Here is a 22,709-nt window from a genome sequence, read left to right on the forward strand (position 1 = left end):
TATGAGGGTTACCTAGACGACCAAATGTAATTAAGTTAGGTAGTTATTTCGTGAAAATAGTCGAGAGGTTCACACAAGCTGGTTTAAATTCGTAGAGAAAATAAAAGGTTTGTCTAATATATATTTATCTAAACTAGAAATAGCATTTTTTTTTTTTAATGAACATAACAAAGAAACAATAGATTACATGTAATCCACAAAAAAAAAAAAAAAAAAAAAAAAAAAAAAAAAAAAAAAAAGTTTAATAAAATACCTAAAAGCTATGAAGGATGAAGATTTTGTTCATATGGTTAGGTCCAAATTGATATGGTGAGGATGAGGAAATTCATTGAGTCGTACAAAATTAGGAGAGGTGTTGGGATGTTGATGATGAGGTATGGTGGGGCATAGTTGTAATTGTCTCTGTAGAATTTGTTGTGTGATAGGGGAATGATGAGTGGGTTTGAGGGATAGTGAAAGTTCACAAGTTTGGTCCTCTAACATTGACCCACCAATGCATTCCACCTCTTCTGACAGTCTGCTTTCCAAGCTTGAATCTGAATCCTGCAATTAACCAATTTCCAAATGTTGGTTAATTCTAATTTTTCATTATTTCTTTCTTCATCTTAGAATTTTGTTGGTTTTATATGTACGAACTTCGGTTTAGATGTATTATGATCAATTAAGAGTTAGGATATATATAAAATAGAGGTGATGCCTTTTCTGTTTATAGGAAAATTAAATAATAATAGGTAGGTAAAACATCTTGTCAAGCAAAAATTTCTCAAAATTTGGAAATTGGAATTTTGATTAAAAATTCCCTCGCTCTCTTACTTTTTCTCTTTCCCTCCCACTTCCTAAAAATAATAAATAAATAAGTAGAAATCAGAAATTGTTATAGAAATTGATTTGGCACTTCTTGTTTTAAGAAATAGAAAACACAAAAACGATAAGAGTATGTTTGTTGTTTTTGGAAAACAGGATACCCAACCAACCAAACAAACAAAATCAATAAATATTCCTTTTTTTTTTTTTTTTTTTAGGTATATCTCTTCTATATTTAGAGAAAAAAGTTTGTTCAAGTCACAGTTGTATATATTTTCCTTTCAACGTGCCAAAAAAAAGAAAAAAGAAAAAAAAGAGAGAGAACTTTGAAATATAATTTAAAACTTTTTGTATGAAGTTATAAAATAAAGTATTGGAAAATAGTTGGATTTGATTCCAAACGTCGTCGGTAATCCAGCACACAGACACAACCAGTAAAGATTGGCATGGGAGAAGAAGGTGATGGGATGAGACGCATGGGTTTGAAATAAAAGCACATTCAATGAGAAGAAAAATGCTTACTATGGAATATGTACCCTAAAATTAGATATGATCAATATATGATAGTGTCTTTCGACTCATATATAAAGCAAATATTGAGTTCCTTTTTAATGTTAAAAAAAGATATATATCGATCTTAACAAATTTAAGGTTTAGGTGGTGCATTTAATTTTCGAAGTTTAAAAAGTGACATAAATTTAATATTTTATTTTATCTAATATAGTTCATTTTTTAAAAATGACATAAACTTGTTAGTTGCAAAATCAAGGTTTGTTTTAAAGTTTAAAAAATTTTAAGATTTTTTAAAAGAAAAAATCTTTTAAAAGTTCAAAAACAAATTTTATAAAATAAGACCTATAAAATTTCTTAATTAATGTATGGAAAAGTACTGTCACCACTCTCACCTAGCGAAGTGGCTGTATCCTTTATGGAAGAAGATAAATGGAAATTAGACGGTGGGAGTGGATAAAAAATGATCGAAAAATGGCCATATTTTGTGTTCAAAGAAAAAAAAAATTATACTTACTACAAATCTATCTAAGATGTTCCCTATAAAACCCAAAACCAACTCAGCTTCTTGCTTTAGAAATAAATGAAAATTAAGAAAAATATTAGTCTTTCCCTGTGAATATTAGTGGAAGAAAGTGAATAAAAACCAAATTTATCAAGAATTTAATTAATGATAAATAAATAAATAAAAACTTTTATAGATGACAATTATTTACTAAAATAACGACCGTATTAGACATGATTGACTCTGAAATTTTCTCCCCAAAAACTAATGCAAATTAAATAACAAACTCTATAGTTTTTAAAATTTAGTTAAGATTTTAAAATAGTTTTTCAAAGTTAGTTGTAATACAAATAAATTGCTAATGTATTAGGAATATTTTCGAAATTTAAAAAAAAATGTTACCAAATGATGGAGACTCTATAATGCAATATTATAATAATAAAAAAATAAAAATGGAGCGTTATTTACCTGTTGAGAAATAATTCTGTCCTCTATATTGGACGAAGAGTCGTGCTTTCCATTGCTTCTATTGAACTCTTCTTCTTCTCTTAATATCCTGCAAAATATTTAGAAATATATATCTAAGAACTTTCTGAATTCTAAATCAGTATAATAAATAACTTCAACCCTTAATAATTTGTATTAGTTTACTCTTATTTAAGTTTATGTCAGAATCAAGAATATAATTTTCAAGCAATGTAACTCTATTTATTTTATTAAAAATTTAGAACTCAAATCTTCCATTGCTCCAAAGCCTTATTTCTAAAATTAGTTTCGAGGACATGGAAACGAAAATAAATCACATGGAATAAATTTAAATGTGGGTTGAAATCATAATCATGCATACTCATCAGGATGAGGTTTTTTAATGATCTTTTAAACATTTCATAATCAACCTACCATTATATAAATCTCACTGTTTTCATTTGAAATATATAATCCCATAAGCATTTTCTCTACATGAAAATGTGTACTCACTTGCAAAAAAAATTAACAGAATTTAAACCCTATTTTCACCTCTAAATTATCAAATTCATCTGAGATCTAGTTATTAAACTTTGTAAGTTAAAAAAAAAAAAAAAAAAAAAAAAAAAAAAAAACTCCTCAGATTTTGAAACTTTGAATTCCAATACCTAACCTATCTCTAGTTCCAAAATTGTCTATATTGTTGAATAATTTTTTAAAACGCAAAGTTTGAAATAATGTTTTATGGAAAGTTAATGATTACCTTTTAATATGTTTGACTAATTTTTTTGTCAGTCTCTAAATAAATAATGCTTTTGAATTTATTTTTGTATTCGAGGACATTCCTAAAGATTTATAGATACTTTCGAGGCTGTGCATGTAAAAGATATGAAATAAATAATTTTTTTTTTTTTTTTTAAAAACTAAAATAAGGGTTGTCACAAATTCATATTGTAGTGATAAATGTCATTAATTTTATGAGAAACGATATAATAACGGTGGCATGATAATGTGAAGAAGATTGATGAACATACCCACTTGAAGAGGAGACTGAAGACATGAAGATTTTGATATCAGAAGAATGTAATGTTCTTCTTCTTGTCTGCTCCATGGCTTGTTTCATCATTACATGCTCGCAGCTACTGCCATGCTCTGATTTCATACTCCTATACATCTAAAATTAACATAAATAATTATTCAACAAAAGAAAAATAAAATCATGAGGAGTTGTTTTTCAGAATGCAACAAATGATTGAAAATGAGTAGCGTCGCCATGCAAGAACTCATAATTGTTCTATTTCTTTGTCTTAATTTCATATTTAATTGAACTAAATGCTACTTTTCTCTCCACTTTTCTCTCCTGCTGTGTGGAATGTACCTAACCTAAACTTTTAACTCTTTTTAATTTGTAAAGAGCTTCTTTAATTGAAACCATGTCCCACTCCTACCTACGAAAGCTACTAGTATTCTTATCATCTTATCTGTTTGGCTTAATGCATTTTCACGTTTAGAGAGAGATAGAGAGAGAATCCACACTCCTGATTCCAATATTTGAACAAATTCCTTGTTAATTTCTGTTCATAATTTGTCTTTTTCGGTTGTGAAAAAACTTCTGATTACAGATCATGTTTGGCTCGTTAATTTTACCAAATTTGAGTTTCTATGTAATTAGGAGTTAGAATATTCAAATTTACGCAACAAACTTGTTTGGATTGTATAGGTCGAGTACAAAAAAGTGTTTATTCATAGTTTTTTCGTATGGTTTTGTGGTAGGTTTATGAGTTTCAGCAGATTCTAACAAGTTATACAGATTACAAACTCAAAATTGTAAATCAAAACACAACGATGAAAAATTAGTTCAGCATAATCAAACAAGACTTCAAATTCGTCGTTCACACACACATATATCTGGAATCACTTCACAGTCGGAGTTTTGAATCAAGAATGATCGCACCGAACTGTACATAAAAATAAAAAGTAAAAAACGGAGAAGTTTTTTTTCAAATTGAAAACGAAATGTAATTTGATTTTCAAAAATAAATCAGTCGATCAAACGATAGCGATGAAGAAATTAGTGTTTAGTAAAGGTACCTGTAAGTGGCTCTTTATGTGTGAAATCTTCAGTCCTTTCACTCCCATCATTTGCAGTATTCTTTTCGGCGTTGCTTCTGCAACAAGTCAGGTTTCAGAAAAAGGCAAACAAGATTCCAATACGAACGCGCTCCACATACTCTCTCTCCTACTTTCTGAAACAGTTACTGATTCCAAGCCAGAACGCCATTGAAGTAAAAACAAAAGAACAAAAAAGCTTCACGAAAACTTACGATTTCTTCCACCAAGGACCTCGACGGTCTGAACAAAGTACCGATGAAGCGCCGGCGTCCACCGCAGCCGCGGAAGTTCCGATTTATTGTACTGTCTAACTCCGATTCTCTCCGATGAACAGGATTTCATCTTCTTTTATACCGAAAAACTAAGAAAGACGATTATGAACCACAAGAAAACCAAATGGGCTCATACAAGAAACATACGGAAGACGAAGGTCGAAAATCGATCGATCTATCGAATTTCGCTTCAATTTCGTCCTTGGAGATCACGAAAAATGGAAGCAAAGCAAAGAGAATCAACAGCGGGCAGCAGCAATTGCAGAAACCAGAAACCGAAATCCTCTCTAGTCTAACGCCCTAAACTTTTACACGAAATCACGTAGTTTTTGTGAACCTCCTTTTCATGTTTTTCCCTTTTTATATTCGGTCTCACAAATTCATTTTTTTAATAAATTCCTTCTATTTTTAATATATATGCTTTTAACTTTTAAGGCTCATTTAAAAATAAAAAATAAAAATTTCTTTATATTTGGAACCGATAATCAACATTTTAAAAGCGTAAGAATAAAGGTTTTGACTATATATATATATATATATATATATATATATATATATTATATTATATTATATTATATTATATTATATTCCTTAAAATTTTCAATATATATAAAAGGCAATATATGTCTATCACTTAAACTCCTTTTAAGAATGAATTTATGTGACACTCGAGTAAATGAGTGGTACATGAATGAACCGAGATCACATATGAATAACAGCGATCTTAAGTATACGATGACTAAAAAAGACTTAACAGAATTGAAAGTCGCTACCTGTACCAATAAAACGTTCTTTTTTGTCCAGTGATTCGATCATAGAAACTACGTTAGGTGACCTTTTACGATTTTTTTTAAGATGCATGTGAGCGAGGACAAACAATGCTGGAAAAATTCGTATTTGTTAGTAGGGATACTCTTCACTCTTAAGAGACGAGAAGTAGGTAACTTGACCATGTTGCACGGGATGCCGGAAAATGTCGAGGCCATCAGGTGCCAAATATGGATTCTGATTTCAATTTATTCGTGTACCTCTTCTATACTCAAGCATCACGTGAAATTACGGTTCAAAAAAATTTTAAAAATTTATAATTGTAACTTATATCAACAAGTATAAAGTGCACATTAAACTCGAACAATCTCGATGAAGACAAAAAAAAAATATATATATATATATAATATAATTAATGTCGGGATAAAGAGATTTGAACCTCAAAATTTTAGAGGAAAATACATGCTATAAACAATTAATTAATTAATTAATTAATTATATAGCAATAAAATAAAATAAAAATACAAAAAGCGGGAAATTAGAAGTCAAAGTTGTAAACCAAAAGAAAGGGGAATAGGCAAACAAAGTGATCAAATTTTTTAATTTTTTAATTTTTTAATTTTTTAATTTTTAATTTCTTTTGTCTATAAAATTTGGTCACGTGTGTAATTGAAGACGGTGCCTACTTGTGGACCCACCTCTCCGTCTTGGTTCTGCCGTATTCAACACTGCGCCCATTCCTCCTCTATTTTCAAACCTCACGAAAAATTTACCTCTCATTCTATTATTTATTTATTTATTTATTGTTTGATTTTTTAGTGTGAACTACTCCACAAATTAATTTTTTAATTCATATATGATTGGATCGGTACGATTCGAATTCGACACCTAATGATCTCGATATTCTCGTGCAAGAAATTTCAACGTATTTTGTCTTTGTTCACATGTTTTTTAGAAAAAACACACGGGACATCACCAAATAAAACACGTTTAACTTTGGAGTTCTTATGATTGAGTCATTGAAAAATAAGGTTGTAAGATCTGATATCGGTTGGAGAGTGAAATAAAAGCGTGGAAACCGGAAACGAAACATTTCTTACAAAGGTGTGAAAACATGTCCTTAGTGAGACGTTTAAAACCATCCCAATTTTTTCGTTTTAAAAATCATATACCTCGTTTTGGTGGATATGATCATTTGACTAATTTCTCATTAATGATATTAATTTATTTTTGTTCGGGTCTATAATTCTATCTCGAGTTTGATTCTATCTTACACGCAATCGATGAAATCGTAAATTTCTCACTAAAAGAAAGCGAAATTTAGAAATTAAGAAAATTTCTTAAAAAAAAAAAAAAAAGAATTTTCTAGAGTATGACGTTAAAATTTTAGCTGAGAATTTAAAGATTTGACTCGAAAATTAATAAAATCAGTATAATTAATGATACCATGAATGAACTGGGACCAAATTAATTGCTTGTTGGAATGACTCGTACTGGTCGGTGGGGATAGTCTTTACTCTTAGAAGTAAGAAACCAGCAACGTGATAATGTCGGGGATGCAAGAAAATGTCGAGATCATCGGGTACTGAATCGTAATCTAAATCTTGGTCGTTATAAATGAATAATTTAAAAAATTTATAAATATTTAGATAATGAGATGGAAAAAAAAATTATAAATATAGAAATTTGTGTACAAATAAAACAAATGGTGATGGTGTGTTTGAATTATTGTCACAAACATAGAAGTTTTTAAATAAACGACAAAATTGGGGATGGAGGATGTGACAATAATGAATTTATATTCTTTTATTTTATTATTATTGTTTTATTTTTTTATTTTTTTGGTCAAATATAATATTTAATGCTCATTTTTGTCACGTACCTTAATTTTAAACTTTATAATTCCAAGAAATTAAATAATATGCCACGAAATTCAACTCATAATTTATTTGCTTTCAAATTGGATAATGATTAAATAAATAAATAAATAAATAGATAAAGCTTCCAAATTGGATACTTGTAGGTTCATTTAGTGTCATAGGGTTTTAGAATGACATTTTATTAATTAACTTTGAAAAATAAAATAAATAATTATAATTTTTTTAATATAATATCAAAATATTTTTTAAATTATTATAAATATTTCACTTTCACATCGAGATTAATCTACGGTTCACAAATTTTAGATCAAAATTGTGATGTTCCACGTTGGTTGGGGAGGAGAACAAACCACCCTTTACAATGGTGTGGAAACCTTCCCTTAGCAGACGCGTTTTAAAGCTCGAAAGGGAAAGCTCAAAGAGGACAATATCTGCTAATGGTGGATATGGGCTGTTACAAAAATTTATGATCCCTCGTACATATGTGGTATCAGTTCATTCATATATCCCTCTTTGACTTGAGTGTTACACTCGAGTGTCGCATGCCTACAAGCTTCCACCTCGATTTCAGCTCCTTGTAATGTCTTATGCCCATGATTCATATCAAAATCTAGTATTCGAATTTGGCATTCAAAGGCCTTGACATTTTCGTCAAGACCACTGTTCTATGAATGTTGTTATTAATTTATTTTAAAAATTTTAAATTTGAATTTATTTTTTCTAAAAATAGAAAAGCTATGTGATGATTAGATGTTGGTGTCCAAAAATGTTTGTGATAGTTAAAATGTAAAAAAAAAAAAAAAAAAAAAAAAAAAAAAAAAAACAATTATGGTAATATTTTTCTAGAATTTTCTTAATTAAGAAAAAAATTAGGTATTATAGTAAATAAACAGCTAGTTTATTAATTCTAATAATAATAATTATTATTATTATTAATAAAATTTTGATTTTTTTTTAATTTTTTACAAACGACCAATTAGATATTTATAGGAAAAAAAACAAAGAAAAAGGATAAATCTTAATTAATTAAATTTTATTAAGATGTATATTTAAAAATAATGCAAATTTTACCAAATAAAATAGATTTCTACTTTTATCATTTTAATTTAGGTTTTTTCTAATTTAATTAATATATTTTTTAAAATTTAATATAGGGTAATTTTTTTTCTTTTAATTTTAGCTGAGCGTGAGGCCTATTTCCGTTCTCTGGCCCCGAAAGGTAGATAAAACAAAGACAGTTTAGTTTCTTTCCTAGACTGAATTCTCGTTAGCTATAGAATTTAGGTTCAGGAGGATTTTGCAAACAACAATTTGCATCGTATTTCAGAACTTTCAAACGAACATAAATTTTCAAAATTCATAGCTATTGATTAGTTGAACTATAAGTTAATTAAGAAGATTTTTTTTAATTACAAATAAAATTTAAATTTAATTTCTCTCACCCATTGAGAAAGAGAGAGAAACTTAATGATTGAGAGATTTGGGAATGTTTTTTTTTAAAGAAAGGCGGCGTTGTCTGTGTTTGGATGCCGAGAAAATTCCATTTTTAGTATAATAAATATAAAAAATAATAATAAGTTAAAAATTTTGAATTCAAATCAAAATTTATAAAAAAATAAATAATTAAATAAAAATTCATTATTAATAATATTCATTTATTTATGTATAAGAGAAAATATTCTAATAAATTAGATTAAAATAAGAGAAAAGAATTCAAAAAACTACCTCTCATTCACTCGACGCTCATATTCAAATATAAAATTTAAAAATAATATTAAAAATTAGAAAAAGAAAAGAAAAATAAAAATTAAATTTATGAGGGATTTATGTTGAAGTGGTCCTTGTGGACATTTTTTAAAAAATAATTATTATTAATTCATCAGTTTTGAATATACACGTAATTTAAATAAAAGACAATTCAATTCTTACAAGTAAATAAATGAACATTAATAAGTGTAAATTATTGTTCACAAGTTTACTCCACAAACACCATTAATATGCCACCCTCTCACCAAACTCAAGATTATATATATATATATATATATATATATATATATATATATATATATATATATATATATATATATATATTCGCGCACGTAAATCTGAATATGATCTAGTTTGGTGCATAATAATTTTTGACGTAGAAAAAAAATGAAATCAATCTAAATATAGCTTAATAGTTAAAATACTTATACATCAAGAATTTAAGCGGTACAGAAGTACTACTCTATAAAAAATAATTGTGTAACAGTCCAATCTCAATGCTAGCAGATATTATCTTCTCTGAAGTTTTATTCAAAGTTCTAAAATTCGTCTGTAAGGAAGAGGTTTCCATACCGAAATATTTCGTTCATCTCTTAAATTGATGTGAAATCTCACAATCTATTCTTTAGGGACCAACGTCCCATTCCAACTAATGTGGAATCTCACAATACATGGTTGACAACTTATTTCAGAGTATGCCACGTGGCAATGAGATGAATCATTGTCACAACTGAAAATGGCATTTGAGAGCTGGATATTAATTATCCATGTCAGCCACATGGCAATTCCACGACACGTGTTTGTTATTCACACGTGTGTGATGAAACGTGTAAATTGAGGGCTGTTAGGATTGGTATAATTAATGATTGAATAAAAAAAAGAAATAAAATTTAGTTTTTAATAGAACTTTTATTAGGTGAAAATGTATATAAATTTGAAACCTTCAAATTCGATTTAAAATAATTTAATATATACATTAGGTCGCAAAAAAAAAAAAAATAAATAATAATAATAATAAAAACTTTATTTTCATGCTAGTATATTTTGATTTTGACTAAAATATAATTTAAATAGTCAATATCACGAAGCAATACACCGTTATCCTTATTATTTTCTGGTTCAGAAATCTAGTTTTTTTTTTTTTTTTTTTTTTTTTTTTGCACGAGTCTAGTCCCAAATCGTGCCCTATTTTCTGCTAACTAGTATTTTGAATATGAACTCGACACCTACACACCTGTCATTTTAGGATGTTTTATTCTCACTCGCATGGTTCATACGAAAACTCATAAAAAGTCATTTAACGTAGAATTGTCTCGAACCAAATACGTTTAGTTTTGGAATTTTACAATTGAGACACTGAACAAACAAAAAAAATAATAATTTTTCGATTTATTTATATACCTATTTTATTCACGTGTCACGGAAATAATATTATATTCAATAAAAAAAAATATATTTATGATATAAAAAATTCCAACTCCTAACTACTCCAACTTTTTTTCAAACCTTCCACTTTGATTTATAACAAAGAAGTTTGACCAAGTGGGATTGAAAATGACCACACTCCCACCATTCATAATCTAATAATTGGATTATATTCATTAATTTCATTTCAATTTCATTTCAATTTCAAACCGTCCACTTTAATTTCATTTCGAATGCTAAAAAAAGCCCATTTCCCATGGGCCCAAAACAGGCCCAATGACAAAGAGTGCAAAAGCCCAAAAGTAAACAATACAATTTTCTCTTAATATTTGGAAATAAAAGTTTTTTATTATTTTTTATTTTTAATTTAAGATTGATTTAAATTATTGAACTTTAAGTTGAAATATATATTAATAAGTGAGAGGTTTGAATCACCACTCACCTATTTAATTAAAAAATAATAATTAATTATTGACTAACCATTAAATTATTAAAAAAAAATTAATGCAAGTAAATTAGTTAAATAAATTTACGCACCATAAAATTATTTTAAACATTTGAACAAAATCATATAATTAATAAATAATGGTATTTTAAATATACAATTGAATTATAGTCCATGATTATTATATGTTATAAATTATATCGTTTTTGTTAATTAGTCAGTAAAAATTAAAATATTTATTTTTATTTTGTTGTTTAGTGAAGTCTAGAAGGGTGTGATGAGGTAGGTAAACAACCAATCAAATTATTTTATTTTATTTTTTAAGTCATTTTCTTCACTTTCTTATCTTTGACTATGTGTTTCTTGAATATTATATATATATATATATATATATATATATTTAATTTTTTTTAATTTTTTTTAATTTTTTTTAGAGATGAATATTAGCTCATTTTGTGGATTAAATTAATGATTGAAAGTGGGGAGATTTAAATCATTTTTGGTGGTTTGGATTATTTTTTAATTCTAATATACACATATATATATATTACGTCATGCTGATGTATAAGAACCATCCACACAAAAGGAAAGGTAAAAAAAAATCTTCAACGACTTTGACCAATGTATTTCAAAGTCATGGAATAATTAATTTGACTTTTTTTTTCGTAAATTAATTTTAATTTTCAAAAATCAAATTTATGTCTTCAAATATTTTATTTTTATTTTTATTTTTATTATTATTTGGTTTGGGGGTAAACCACCATTGAAATTTTCATTATTTATTTATTTATTTATGGGTTGAGATAAAGAAAAAAACAAGTGTTTAATAAAATGTATAGATAATTTTTTATTATTTTTAAATTTTTAAAAATTTTAAAAATATTTTTTATTTAAATTTTAAAAAATACTCTTACTAGTAGCAAATGGACGGAAGAATTTTTAAAAGTAGCATTAATACTCTCAAATTTTTAGAAAATTATTATTATTATTTACTACCTTATTAAGCTAATATGAGATATTTTAAAAAAATATATATTTATGATGATTTCAAGCTCGGCATCACGACTATTATTTATTCGATAAATCTTATTATACTTTGAATTAATATTTGGTGGAGAAATTTAATGATTTCCTTAAGTTTATTAAAAATTTCATGTGTGACATTATTCATAATCAAGTGTAAGAAAAATGAAAATAAACAAAGAAAAAAAAAACCATATACTATATTAAAAATTTTACAAACCCTTGAATAAACTATGATATTAATGTTATTAATGTTTGGTCAAGTTGATATTAATTAATTCTTATTCGAAAATTTATACATATATAATTAATAAATATTATAAAATTATTGATTTTAATTATAAAAATAATGTCTTAATTAATTGATTAAGACTCAAATTATTAAAAATGGAATAAAAAAATGAATGTGAATATCTTATTTATTATTTTATCTAAAAAAAATGTAATTTAAATGATTATATGATGTAAAGTGAATCAATTAAGAGAATTTAAAATTTGCTTAACGCTTAATTAGGGTGTGAAACCAGATGTGTTAGGTTCGAATCTTTCTTAATTCATTCAAAGTCTAATATATATTTTAATTGCATTTTAAATATCATTTTTTTTCTTTAATTTATCAATAAAAATAATAATAAAATATTTCATGATTAGTTGATTTAATTTGTTAAGCCATCACTAATAAATTCTAGCTTATAAACTAATTTCAAACTTTGTTAGCACTAAACCCAATTAGCTTAAGATTAGATAGATAGTATATCAAGGTACATTGTATTAGATAAGGGTGTACTCGGGTTGAATTGAGCTGAATCAGTAATTTCGGGTTTGTAGGTTGGTGACCCAACCAACCCGGATAGATCCGTTCCTAATCCAATTTTCTATTTTTGAGTTGGGTTGGGTTGTCGGGTTGTCTGGTTCCTCATCCAATCCAATTCATAAGTCACAATGAATCACTATATCGGTTACTAAGGTTAAATATTCTTAATCTTCGTAATAATCTTAAAATTAGGGTACGGTTGAGTTGGATTGTAACACTATTTTCGAGATGGTTGGGTTGATTTGTCGAGAAGAATGTCAATGAACTAACCCAAATTTTAGATTTTCCAAAAATTCAACCAAACTCAAATCGTGAAAAAAATCTAAACCAACCCAATCTTTATAGTTTGGGTTGGGTAGCTTGGTTTAGTCAAATTCTCGAATCATATGAACGCTCGTAGTGTTCGTGTAACGACCTAGATCCACAGCTAGTAGATATTGTCCTCTTTAGACTTTCCCTTTCGGGCTTCCCCTCAAGGCTTTAAAATGCGTCTGATAGGGGAAGGTTTCCACACCAAAGTGTGTTTTGTTCTCCTATCCAACCAATGTGAGACATCACAATCCACCCCCCTTCGGGCCCAACGTCCTCGCTGGCACTCGTTCCTTTCTCCAAGCGATGTGGGACTGCCACCAAATCCACCCCCTTTAGGGCCCAACATCCTTACTCGCATACCGCTTCGTGTCTAATCCCCTTTGGAGAATAGCGAGAAGGCTGACACATTGTTCGGTGTCTACCTCTAATACCATTGTAACGACCCAGATCTACCGCTAGTAGATATTGTCCTCTTTGGGTTTTCCCTTTCGAGCTTCCCCTCAAGGCTTTAAAACGCGTCTGCTAAGGGAAAGTTTTCACACCCTGATTCCACATCCTTATAAAGAGTGTTTTGTTCTCCTCCCAACCAATGTAAGACATCACAATACACCCCCATTCGTGGCTCAACGTCCTCGCTGACACTCGTTCCTTTCTCCAATCGATGTTGGACCGCCACCAAATCCATCCCCCTTTGGGCCCAGCGTCCTTACTGTCACACCGCCTCGTGTCTACTCCCCTTTTGAGAACGACGAGAAGGCTGACACATCATCTGGTATCTAGCTCTACTACCATTTGTAACGACCAAGATCCACCGCTAACAGATATTGTCCTCTTTGGGCTTTCAATTTCGGACTTCCCCTCAAGGCTTTAAAACGCGTCTCCATACCCTTATAAAGGGTATTTTGTTCTCCTCCTCAACCAACGTGGGACATCACAGTTCGGCTCATTTTCTCATTAACGTAGAAAACAAAAGCAAATTATATAAAGAAGATAGACCGGTCAAACAAAAACAAGACGCACTCAGTGCGAGTTGTAAGGAGTTTGGTCTCCTCAAGCCTTCGAGTGCCGATCTTCACTTGGGCTAGCTCCGAGACTGTATGTAGGAAGTTCAGACAGTGGTTGCCATCTAGGTCTCGATTGAGGGTAACTTCAACACGTTAGTCAGACATCAACTCCCTAATTTAAAGTATTTATTGATCCATAAAGGAGGGCACAAATGCAAAAGGTTGAAGTACATGTGTACCTCATAGAAAATTATTCATAACTTTTCTTCTTCTCTTTATCTTTTTGAATTGAATCTTTCACAATTTTGGCTCTTCTAAGTCAAACGTGTTGCCTCATAGGAACATTCAATTTTCTCTCTCCTCTTTTCTCTCTCTATATATGCCCTTTTGGAAAGCCTTAGGTTTTGGTATCTCACCTTTGAGACAAAAATAGTGAGAGCTTCCATGGAGGTTCCTAGTAAGCTCGTCGACGTTGAAGAAGAAGACGAAGTAATGCTACCAGGGTTTCGGTTTCACCCGACCGACGAAGAGCTCATCGGCTTTTATCTTCAACGAAAGGTCGAGAAGAAACCAATCGCGATCGAAATCATCAAACAACTTGATATCTACAAATATGATCCGTGGGATCTTCCAAGTAAGAAACTTTCGAACGTTTACCCTGATAGGGTATGGTATATTTAATCTTTTGAACGAATTCTTAACGAGGATTTGACGTTTTTTTTGTCGGTGAAGAAGTAAGCAATGTGGGAGAGAAAGAATGGTACTTCTTTTGCACCCGAGGGAGGAAGTATAGAAACAGTATAAGACCAAACAGGGTGACCGAGTCAGGGTTTTGGAAAGCAACGGACATTGATAAACCGATTTTTTCGACACTCAAACCGAATCAAGAGTGCATTGGCCTTAAAAAATCTTTGGTTTACTATAGAGGAAGTGCTGGTAAAGGCACCAAAACTGATTGGATGATGCATGAGTTTAGGCTTCCCTTCAACACAAATAGCCCTCAACACTATCATGCTGTAAGACTTCTTAATTTCCCTCTTTTTACCATTTAATTTTCTCGTGACGGATACGTAGGGTTCTCGAGACTTACAAATATGTAGGGTTCTCGAGAAAGTTTGTCTACTTTTCATGATGGTTTTACGTATCGGTTGTTGAATATATGTTCGTTTACGTTTAGGTCATTTTTTAGTAAAATAAATTTGGTTATATGGGTTAAGGGTTAACTCTACTGTCGAAGGTACATAAATCCCATTGAAGCGGGTTCTATTCGTTAATATTTTCTCCTGTTTTTTGTGTAACTTTCTCTCTCAGTGACCGATGTGAGATCCCACATCGGTTGGGGAGGAGAACGAAACGCCCTTTATAAGGGTGTGGAAACCTTTCCCTAGTAGACGCGTTTTAAAAACCTTAAGGGGGAAGCCCGAAAAGGAAATCTCAAAGAGGACAATATCTACTAGCGGTGGGCTTGAGCCGTTGCAAACAGTATCAGAGCCAAACATCGGGCGATGTGCTAGCGAGGAAGTTGTTCCCCAAAGGGGATAGACACGAGGCGGTGTGCCAGTAAAGACGTTGGACCCCGAAGGGGGTGGATTTGGTAAGGGTCCCACATCAATTGGAGAAAGGAACGAGTGCCAGCGAGAACGAAGGGGGTGTACTGTGAGATCTCACATCGATTGGGGAGGAGAACGAAACACCCTTTATAAAGGTGTGGAAACCTTTCACTAGCATACGCGTTGGGTCTGGAAATATCTGCTAGCAGTGGGTCTGGGCCGTTACCACAGATATGTGGCACTCTCGATCTACATCGTGTTCTTATTCTTATTAAGAGTACCTCCAATTTAAATTAAATAAATGTGATTATAAATTCAATAGTTAATTATATCTCTTTTATTTATTTATATATTTACACGTTATTTAGGTTTGAAGGACAAAAAAGTCTTTTTACAAGGTGACATCATCTATTTTTATTAATTTAAATTAAGAAATTATTATTTTTATTTAAATTCAAACCTACAAAACCATACTTTTCAATTGGACTCAATTTTCACCTTACTATTCTTATTAAATAATTATTGATGTTTTTACTTTCTTGCCCTTCCTTTGAAAAAAAGAAAAGCCCTTGAAGTTTCTTGAATGAGACCTTTATCTTTATTATCTTTTATTCAAAACATTAGACTTTGACCCAAAAAAAAAAAAAAAAAAACATCTTAGTTCTTATTTAATGACATAATTTATATCTAAAAAAATATATTTTAGCAGCGAAAAATGTCTCTTATAATTCGAGCGATAGTTTAATGAAATAATGTCTTTTTTATTTTAAAATTTTTGGGTCGAGTAATTATTTTTTATTTATTTAATTATTTAATTATGTTTTATTGAAAATATGCAGGAGGTTTGGACCTTATGTAGAATCTTTAGAAGAATCCCATCAATTAGAAAGTACAGTCCAATAATGTCTCCCATACCCCAAAACCCTAATAATAACTCCTTTAATTCTCACCCTTTTCCAACTCTCATAGACCTTGAAACTAAGCCAAACCCTAGCTTAACCCTACCCTATGCTTCCTTTGAACCCTCTTCTTTGTACCCGTCGAGCTTTTGGAACGGCGTCGATGGTGGAGGTCGGGACGGAGGAGGAGGAGGAGGAGGAGGAGGAGGAGGAGGCGATGTCCTCACTAGTGGAGGTTGGGACGAGCTGCAACTTGTTGTTCAGATGTCACCCTCGACCATTTTCAACATTTAGAGGACTGGATTGAATACTGTTTGATCTTTTGGTCGGTGGTATGCGTTTTAAGTAGTTAAACTATGTTTAGGTTTGCAATTTTAATTTCTTGTTTTCGGTTCGTGTATATTTAGGTGAAGAGTGTTTTCACCACTACCATAGAATAGTTTACAGGGTCAGTAACTTCTCTTGTGAGATCCCACATTTGTTGTAGAGGAGAACGAAACATTCCTTATAAACGTGTGGAAACCTCTCCCAAGTAGACACGTTTTAAAACCGGACGGCGATACGTAATGGGTCAAAGCAGACAATATTTGCTAGCATTGGGCTTGAGCTGTTACAACTCCTCTTACCAGTGTTGGGCTTGAGCTGTCATTTCTCTCTACTAGCTATAGGATGTTTACCTAGCCAAGATTTAGATCGAACTCCATCCAAACGTTTTTGGGTTACTCGAGCATTCCCCACACGTCCGACTGTTGCCGGGTAATTGTTAGATACCAACAAATCTCTACAAAGGGTCTTTACCAAACAAACAAATCACAATAAGGGTTGACTTAAAGTCAACCGAATGTTATTGACTAAATAATTTGACATATTGTCAATAATTTTTCATTATATTTAATATTATTTATTTTTAAAACCCCAATTATATAAATTTGGGGTTTTTATTAGAAAAGAAAAAAGAATATTGTTTTTTTTTTAATTAAAAAAATTGATAAAAACGAGTGATTCTAAACAATTTAAGAAAAAGATTTTTTTTTTTAATTATAATTATTTTATTGGAAAAACGAACAAAATAGGCGGTGGAATTCTGGCTGCCGACTTTGTTTTTTTTGTTTTTATATATGATTTTTATTTAATAGTTAAATCATAATTCAATATTAAAATAATAATCTTTTATATAAAGCTATAATTTAAATTTTCTACTTTATTTAAAACCAATCACTATTATTAAAAAAAACAATAATTAATATATTAATTCATTTTATGATCATTCTATTCTTATAACTAAGTTTTAGATCCCACTTCATTGCTAAAAGTTGGCAAGAAAATTATATAAATAAATTATATATATATATATATATATATATATATATATATATTAAAAAAAACAAGAATATCTATACGAATTATTTTCAAATTAGAGATATAATATTTGGAGTATGTATTATTTATGGAATATATCTTAATTATTATATTTTAATATTTTTTTTATAATTTGATTTATAGGATATTTTATTTTATTCTCAATATTTAATTAATTTATATTTTCCTTGTGTGTAGGTATTAGTTACTCGTTTGTATCCTATTTAAAGGATATGAATATCAATGATAATACACCTTTCCAATTCTATTTTTATTTCTCATTCTTTAACATGGTATCAGAGCACTGATCTTAGTATTCTTAAATATCAAAATTTCCTCAATTATGGTAGCCTTTACAGCCGTCGATCATCCAATAATACGTTATAAGCATCTTCGAATTTCTCACCGAGCTCAAAGGTGGCATATTCAAGATGTTCGTATTTTCATATTCAAGATGTTCGTATATTCAAGTTCAAATTTCTCACCAAACTCAAAGATGCTCAAAGGTGGCTCACAACTTCTCAAGTGATCAAGAACATCGATCTTGGTGTTATTATCCAACTTCAGAACTTCGGATGTTTATTTAACACATTTTTATTATATTCATCACTGACCTACACTCTCTATTTTCACTACCGGGAAGACAAAAGTGTTATTGACATTACACTCTCTTCTCAAAGACAATTTGGGTGTTATTGACCTACACTCGTAAAGACAACTTGGGTGTTATTGACTACACTCGTAAAGACAACTTGAGTGTTGTTGAGCTACACTCGTAAAGACAAGTTGAATGTGATTAACATACACTCTACAACTTGAGGGTGAGTGTTGAGATATAATATTTAATATATATATTATTTATGAAATATATCTTAGATATTATGTCTTAATATTCTTTCCTTTATGATTTGATTTATAGTATATTTTATTTTATTATGAATATTTAATTAATTTATATTTTTCTTATGGGTAGGTATTAGTGCTATCTTTTATAAATTTTAAATAGGAGGCAAAGATAGCAACTACTACCTACCAATAAAGAAAATATAAACTAATTAAATATTTATAATAAAATAAAATATACTATAAATCAAATCATAAAAGAAATAATATTAACATATAATATCTAAGATATATTCGATAAATAATATATTTTCTAAATATTATATTTCAACACTCTCCTTCAAGTTGTGGAGAGTGTATGTTAATCACATCCAACTTGTCTTTACGAGTGTAGGTTAATAACACCCCAGTTATCTTTAAGAAGAGAGGGTAGGTCAATAACACTTCAACTTGTCTTTAGTGTAGGTCAATAACACCCAAGTTATCTTTAAGAAAGAGGGTGGATCAATAACACTTTGAGTTCTTTTTCCTAAATAAGATAATTTTTTTTAATAAAAAAAAAAAATTGGAAGATTCATAGAGTATTCATCAAGGAAATAAATTTTTAAAAAATTAAATAGTATTTCTGAGAATATTTTTTAAACATGTATCATATTATTTTAATTTTAAGAATATAATTAAAATATTTATAATAATAATAAAAAAAAAAAGAAATTAAGAGATATATTTGATAATTTAGCCTTTAGAATACCAATTAATAGTAAATTCCAATAATAACAAAAAAAAAAAAATAGTTAAAAGATAAACTCGCCGAAAACAATGCAGCTCACGGACACGTAAGGCTTCTCTGTCACGGCACTGACATCACGCGCCCACGCGCCCAGTGATTCTTTTTTGGAAGCGTATATCCATACACGAGAAAATTTTTAATATTAAATAATTCCTTTATTTGCCGTTTATTATTTTAGTTTCTTAACTAATTTTTAAATATATTTTTTTTCTTTTTTATTATTATTTTTTTTCTCGATAGACTCGCCACGTCATCTACCTAATCAAATAACGGACAACGGAGTCCACATGTCAACGTGACTAATACGGAAAAACGGACCCAGTCATAAGTGGCCACGTGGCAAACAAGCTGACCCCCGTTTTCGGTATTTATTATCTTCCTCTGGTTCACGGAATTTCTACACCATTTCCACGAACAAAAAAAGAGGAAGAAGAAGCAGAGCTATGGGGAAAGAAGCTGAAAATGTAAGAGCTTCGTCGGAGGAGGCGGCGGCGGCGGAGGGAGTCAACGCCGCCGAGTCGGAGTTTAAGCTCAAAGGATTTAAGAACTTTGTTCGAATGAATCCGAAATCGGATCGGTTTAAGGTTAAGCGGTTCCATCACATTGAGTACTGGTGTACGGATGCTACGAACACCGCTCGGAGATTTTCTTGGGGACTTGGTATGCCGATTGTGGCTAAGTCGGATCTGTCCACTGGAAATTTGACTCATGCTTCTTATCTCCTTCGTTCTGGCCAGCTTTGCTTTCTCTTCACCGCACCTTATTCGCCTTCCATTGCCGCCGCTGAAAACCTCAGTCCGGCTTCTACCGCTTCAATCCCTAGTTTTGACCATGCCGCCTGCCGCGCCTTCTCCGGCAGCCATGGATTAGGTGTTCGAGCAATCTCTCTTGAGGTTGAGGACGCCGAGATCGCCTTTAGAACTAGCGTCGCACATGGTGCGAAACCTTCGTCTCCTCCTATTGTTCTCGATAATCGCGCTGTTCTCTCGGAAGTTCACTTGTACGGCGACGTTGTTTTGCGTTACATTAGCTACAAAAACCCTGTTTCTGGCGATAATAGCGAGAATAAACCAGACGATTGGTTCTTGCCGAAATTCGAGGCCATGGAGGAGATCGCTTCGTATCCGCTGGACTTCGGGATCCGTAGACTGGACCATGCAGTCGGAAACGTGCCGGAGTTGGGACCGATAGTATCTTACTTGAAGGGATTCACTGGATTCCACGAGTTTGCAGAGTTCACAGCGGAGGACGTGGGGACGAGCGAGAGCGGATTGAACTCGGTGGTTCTGGCGAACAATGAGGAAATGGTTTTGCTACCATTGAACGAGCCGGTTTACGGAACGAAGCGGAAGAGTCAAATACAGACGTATTTGGAGCACAACGAAGGAGCAGGAGTTCAGCACTTGGCATTGGTGAGCGAGGACATTTTCAGAACCTTGAGGGAGATGAGGAAGCGAAGTGGCGTCGGCGGATTCGAATTCATGCCGTCGCCACCGCCGACGTATTACAAGAATCTGAAGAGCAGGGCGGGAGATGTCCTAACGGATGATCAAATTAAGGAGTGTGAAGAATTGGGGATTCTGGTGGATAGGGATGATCAAGGAACTCTGCTTCAGATCTTCACCAAACCTGTGGGAGATAGGTGCGTAATTCATTGCTTCTGTTGAAAACCATGGCGTTGTTTCTTCTGCCATCTATAATGCTACTTCAAATTCTTGCTGATTTCTGCCATAATACATCTTCGTACTCTTTGATTAGTGATAGTCTCTGAATATAACATTGTTGAATTCTCCTCTATACGTTATTGCGCTGCAAAAAGTGCTCTAAAATTGTCCTGTTTTCCCCAAATTCATGGATGATCCCTTCTGTGGGTGGGAGCAACCACCTGTGTAACACCCAAGCCCATGGCCCTTCAGGGTCTAGACATCCTTTCTGCTACTCGTTCCCATCTCCAATCAATGTGAGACCCCCCTTGGGGCATAGCCTCCTCGCTGGCACATCCCTCGGTGTCCAATTCTTAAAAGGGTCGCTGCTCTCCCCACATCCATAAGGACATGGGAAGGCAGGAGGAAGGAAGAATCCACTGGGTTCTCAGTTGAACAGTGCATGAGGGTGGGAATTCTATGAGTCTTTTGGTGACAGAGAATTCAAACTTCTAACTTTTTGATCGAGTTTATAATACATTAGTTAATCACGGCTTCTTTTCAAACCTATGAGCATTAATTTGGATATAGATCTGGATTAGAATGTCGTGTTGATATGTCTTACAGATATTTAATCACAGCTGATAACTTGTTATACATAATTTGCGCAGGCCAACCATATTTATTGAGATAATTCAGAGGGTGGGATGCATGATGAAGAACGAAGAGGGGAAAGAATATCAGAAAGGAGGGTGTGGGGGCTTTGGAAAAGGCAACTTTTCGGAGCTCTTCAAATCCATCGAGGAATACGAGAAGACTCTTGAAGCCAAACGAGTTGCAGAACCAACCGATTCAGTCTAACACCAAAGCCAATGTAATATCTTCATAAGGTACCATACTCAAAACATAAAACAACATGAATCCGTTCATCAGTTTCATAAGTTTTCTGAATAGTTCTTACTGTTTCTTATCATCTTACCGAATAATGTTGGGTCTGAAAGTAACTTATATTAACAAAATCAGCTGTTTTCTGTTGAATTCTTCATCTGATATCTCTTGTGTCTGTGTAAACTGTCAAATCTTGTCATTAGCTTATGAATCAAAACCTACCATTTTAAGCTAAATCTTGTCGTTAGCTAATGCAAGACAAGATGATGAGCCTTGGATTCTCACGGGTAATTTTGAAAAACCCTCTTAGAGAAAGTAACCAAATGTTAGAATCGATACCCGTTGTTAGTTCTGATACCAATTGTTAGGATCGCTCAACAACGCACACTAGAGGTTTTATAGTACAACAAAAGAGATATTGATGACTTCAGTTATGTACAATCACCGAATATCTACCATGTATATCTCTATCAGATCTTTACGAAAATATCTTCCAAATATATTACCATCTTTACGAAATATGTTTCAAATATATCTCTACTAGATCTAGGCATCAAGCTCCATGTCCCAACACCAACACCAAGTTCATGTGACAAAGCAAATGTATTGAATAGTTTGGAAGTTTTTATTT

The 22,709-nt window shown here is 31.4% G+C and overlaps 3 protein-coding genes across 3 annotated transcripts; 2 read left to right on the plus strand and 1 right to left on the minus strand.

Moving 5' to 3' along the window:
- Window positions 1-87: 87 nt before the first annotated feature.
- LOC111789005 (uncharacterized) lies at window positions 88-5,041 on the minus strand. The gene is made up of 5 exons (XM_023669616.2): window positions 4,609-5,041; window positions 4,376-4,452; window positions 3,319-3,458; window positions 2,288-2,375; window positions 88-543 (listed from the first exon to the last, which is right to left on the minus strand). The coding sequence occupies exons 1-5, from the start codon at window positions 4,736-4,738 to the stop codon at window positions 283-285; spliced, it is 696 nt and encodes a 231-aa protein (XP_023525384.2). The 5' UTR covers window positions 4,739-5,041; the 3' UTR covers window positions 88-282.
- Window positions 5,042-14,534: 9,493 nt separating this feature from the next.
- LOC111787651 (transcription factor JUNGBRUNNEN 1-like) lies at window positions 14,535-17,363 on the plus strand. Its single transcript, XM_023667670.2, has 3 exons — window positions 14,535-14,740; window positions 14,839-15,122; window positions 16,496-17,363. The coding sequence occupies exons 1-3, from the start codon at window positions 14,551-14,553 to the stop codon at window positions 16,847-16,849; spliced, it is 828 nt and encodes a 275-aa protein (XP_023523438.2). The 5' UTR covers window positions 14,535-14,550; the 3' UTR covers window positions 16,850-17,363.
- A 2,572-nt stretch (window positions 17,364-19,935) lies between these two features.
- On the plus strand, window positions 19,936-22,228 carry PDS1 (4-hydroxyphenylpyruvate dioxygenase). Its single transcript, XM_023669628.2, has 2 exons — window positions 19,936-21,189; window positions 21,862-22,228. The coding sequence occupies exons 1-2, from the start codon at window positions 19,991-19,993 to the stop codon at window positions 22,049-22,051; spliced, it is 1,389 nt and encodes a 462-aa protein (XP_023525396.2). The 5' UTR covers window positions 19,936-19,990; the 3' UTR covers window positions 22,052-22,228.
- Window positions 22,229-22,709: the final 481 nt, after the last annotated feature.

Source organism: Cucurbita pepo, chromosome 2, assembly GCF_057944985.1.
Source record: "Cucurbita pepo subsp. pepo isolate OVF chromosome 2, ASM5794498v1, whole genome shotgun sequence".
In the NCBI taxonomy this organism is placed as follows: domain Eukaryota; kingdom Viridiplantae; phylum Streptophyta; class Magnoliopsida; order Cucurbitales; family Cucurbitaceae; genus Cucurbita; species Cucurbita pepo.

What these genes read in the sequence shown, in the direction of transcription:
- PDS1 (XM_023669628.2), top strand. Translation starts at nt 19,991, where the DNA reads ATGGGGAAAGAAGCTGAAAATGTAAGAGCTTCGTCGGAGGAGGCGGCG. An exon ending in ACCAAACCTGTGGGAGATAG is followed by an intron (nt 21,190 to 21,861) that starts GTGCGTAATTCA and finishes TAATTTGCGCAG; the next exon opens with GCCAACCATATTTATTGAGA.
- LOC111789005 (XM_023669616.2), bottom strand. Translation starts at nt 4,738, where the DNA reads ATGAAATCCTGTTCATCGGAGAGAATCGGAGTTAGACAGTACAATAAA. An exon ending in GGTCCTTGGTGGAAGAAATC is followed by an intron (nt 4,453 to 4,608) that starts GTAAGTTTTCGT and finishes GACTTGTTGCAG; the next exon opens with AAGCAACGCCGAAAAGAATA. An exon ending in ACAGAATTATTTCTCAACAG is followed by an intron (nt 544 to 2,287) that starts GTAAATAACGCT and finishes GGTTAATTGCAG; the next exon opens with GATTCAGATTCAAGCTTGGA.
- LOC111787651 (XM_023667670.2), top strand. Translation starts at nt 14,551, where the DNA reads ATGGAGGTTCCTAGTAAGCTCGTCGACGTTGAAGAAGAAGACGAAGTA. An exon ending in TGATCCGTGGGATCTTCCAA is followed by an intron (nt 14,741 to 14,838) that starts GTAAGAAACTTT and finishes TTGTCGGTGAAG; the next exon opens with AAGTAAGCAATGTGGGAGAG. An exon ending in GCCCTCAACACTATCATGCT is followed by an intron (nt 15,123 to 16,495) that starts GTAAGACTTCTT and finishes GAAAATATGCAG; the next exon opens with GAGGTTTGGACCTTATGTAG.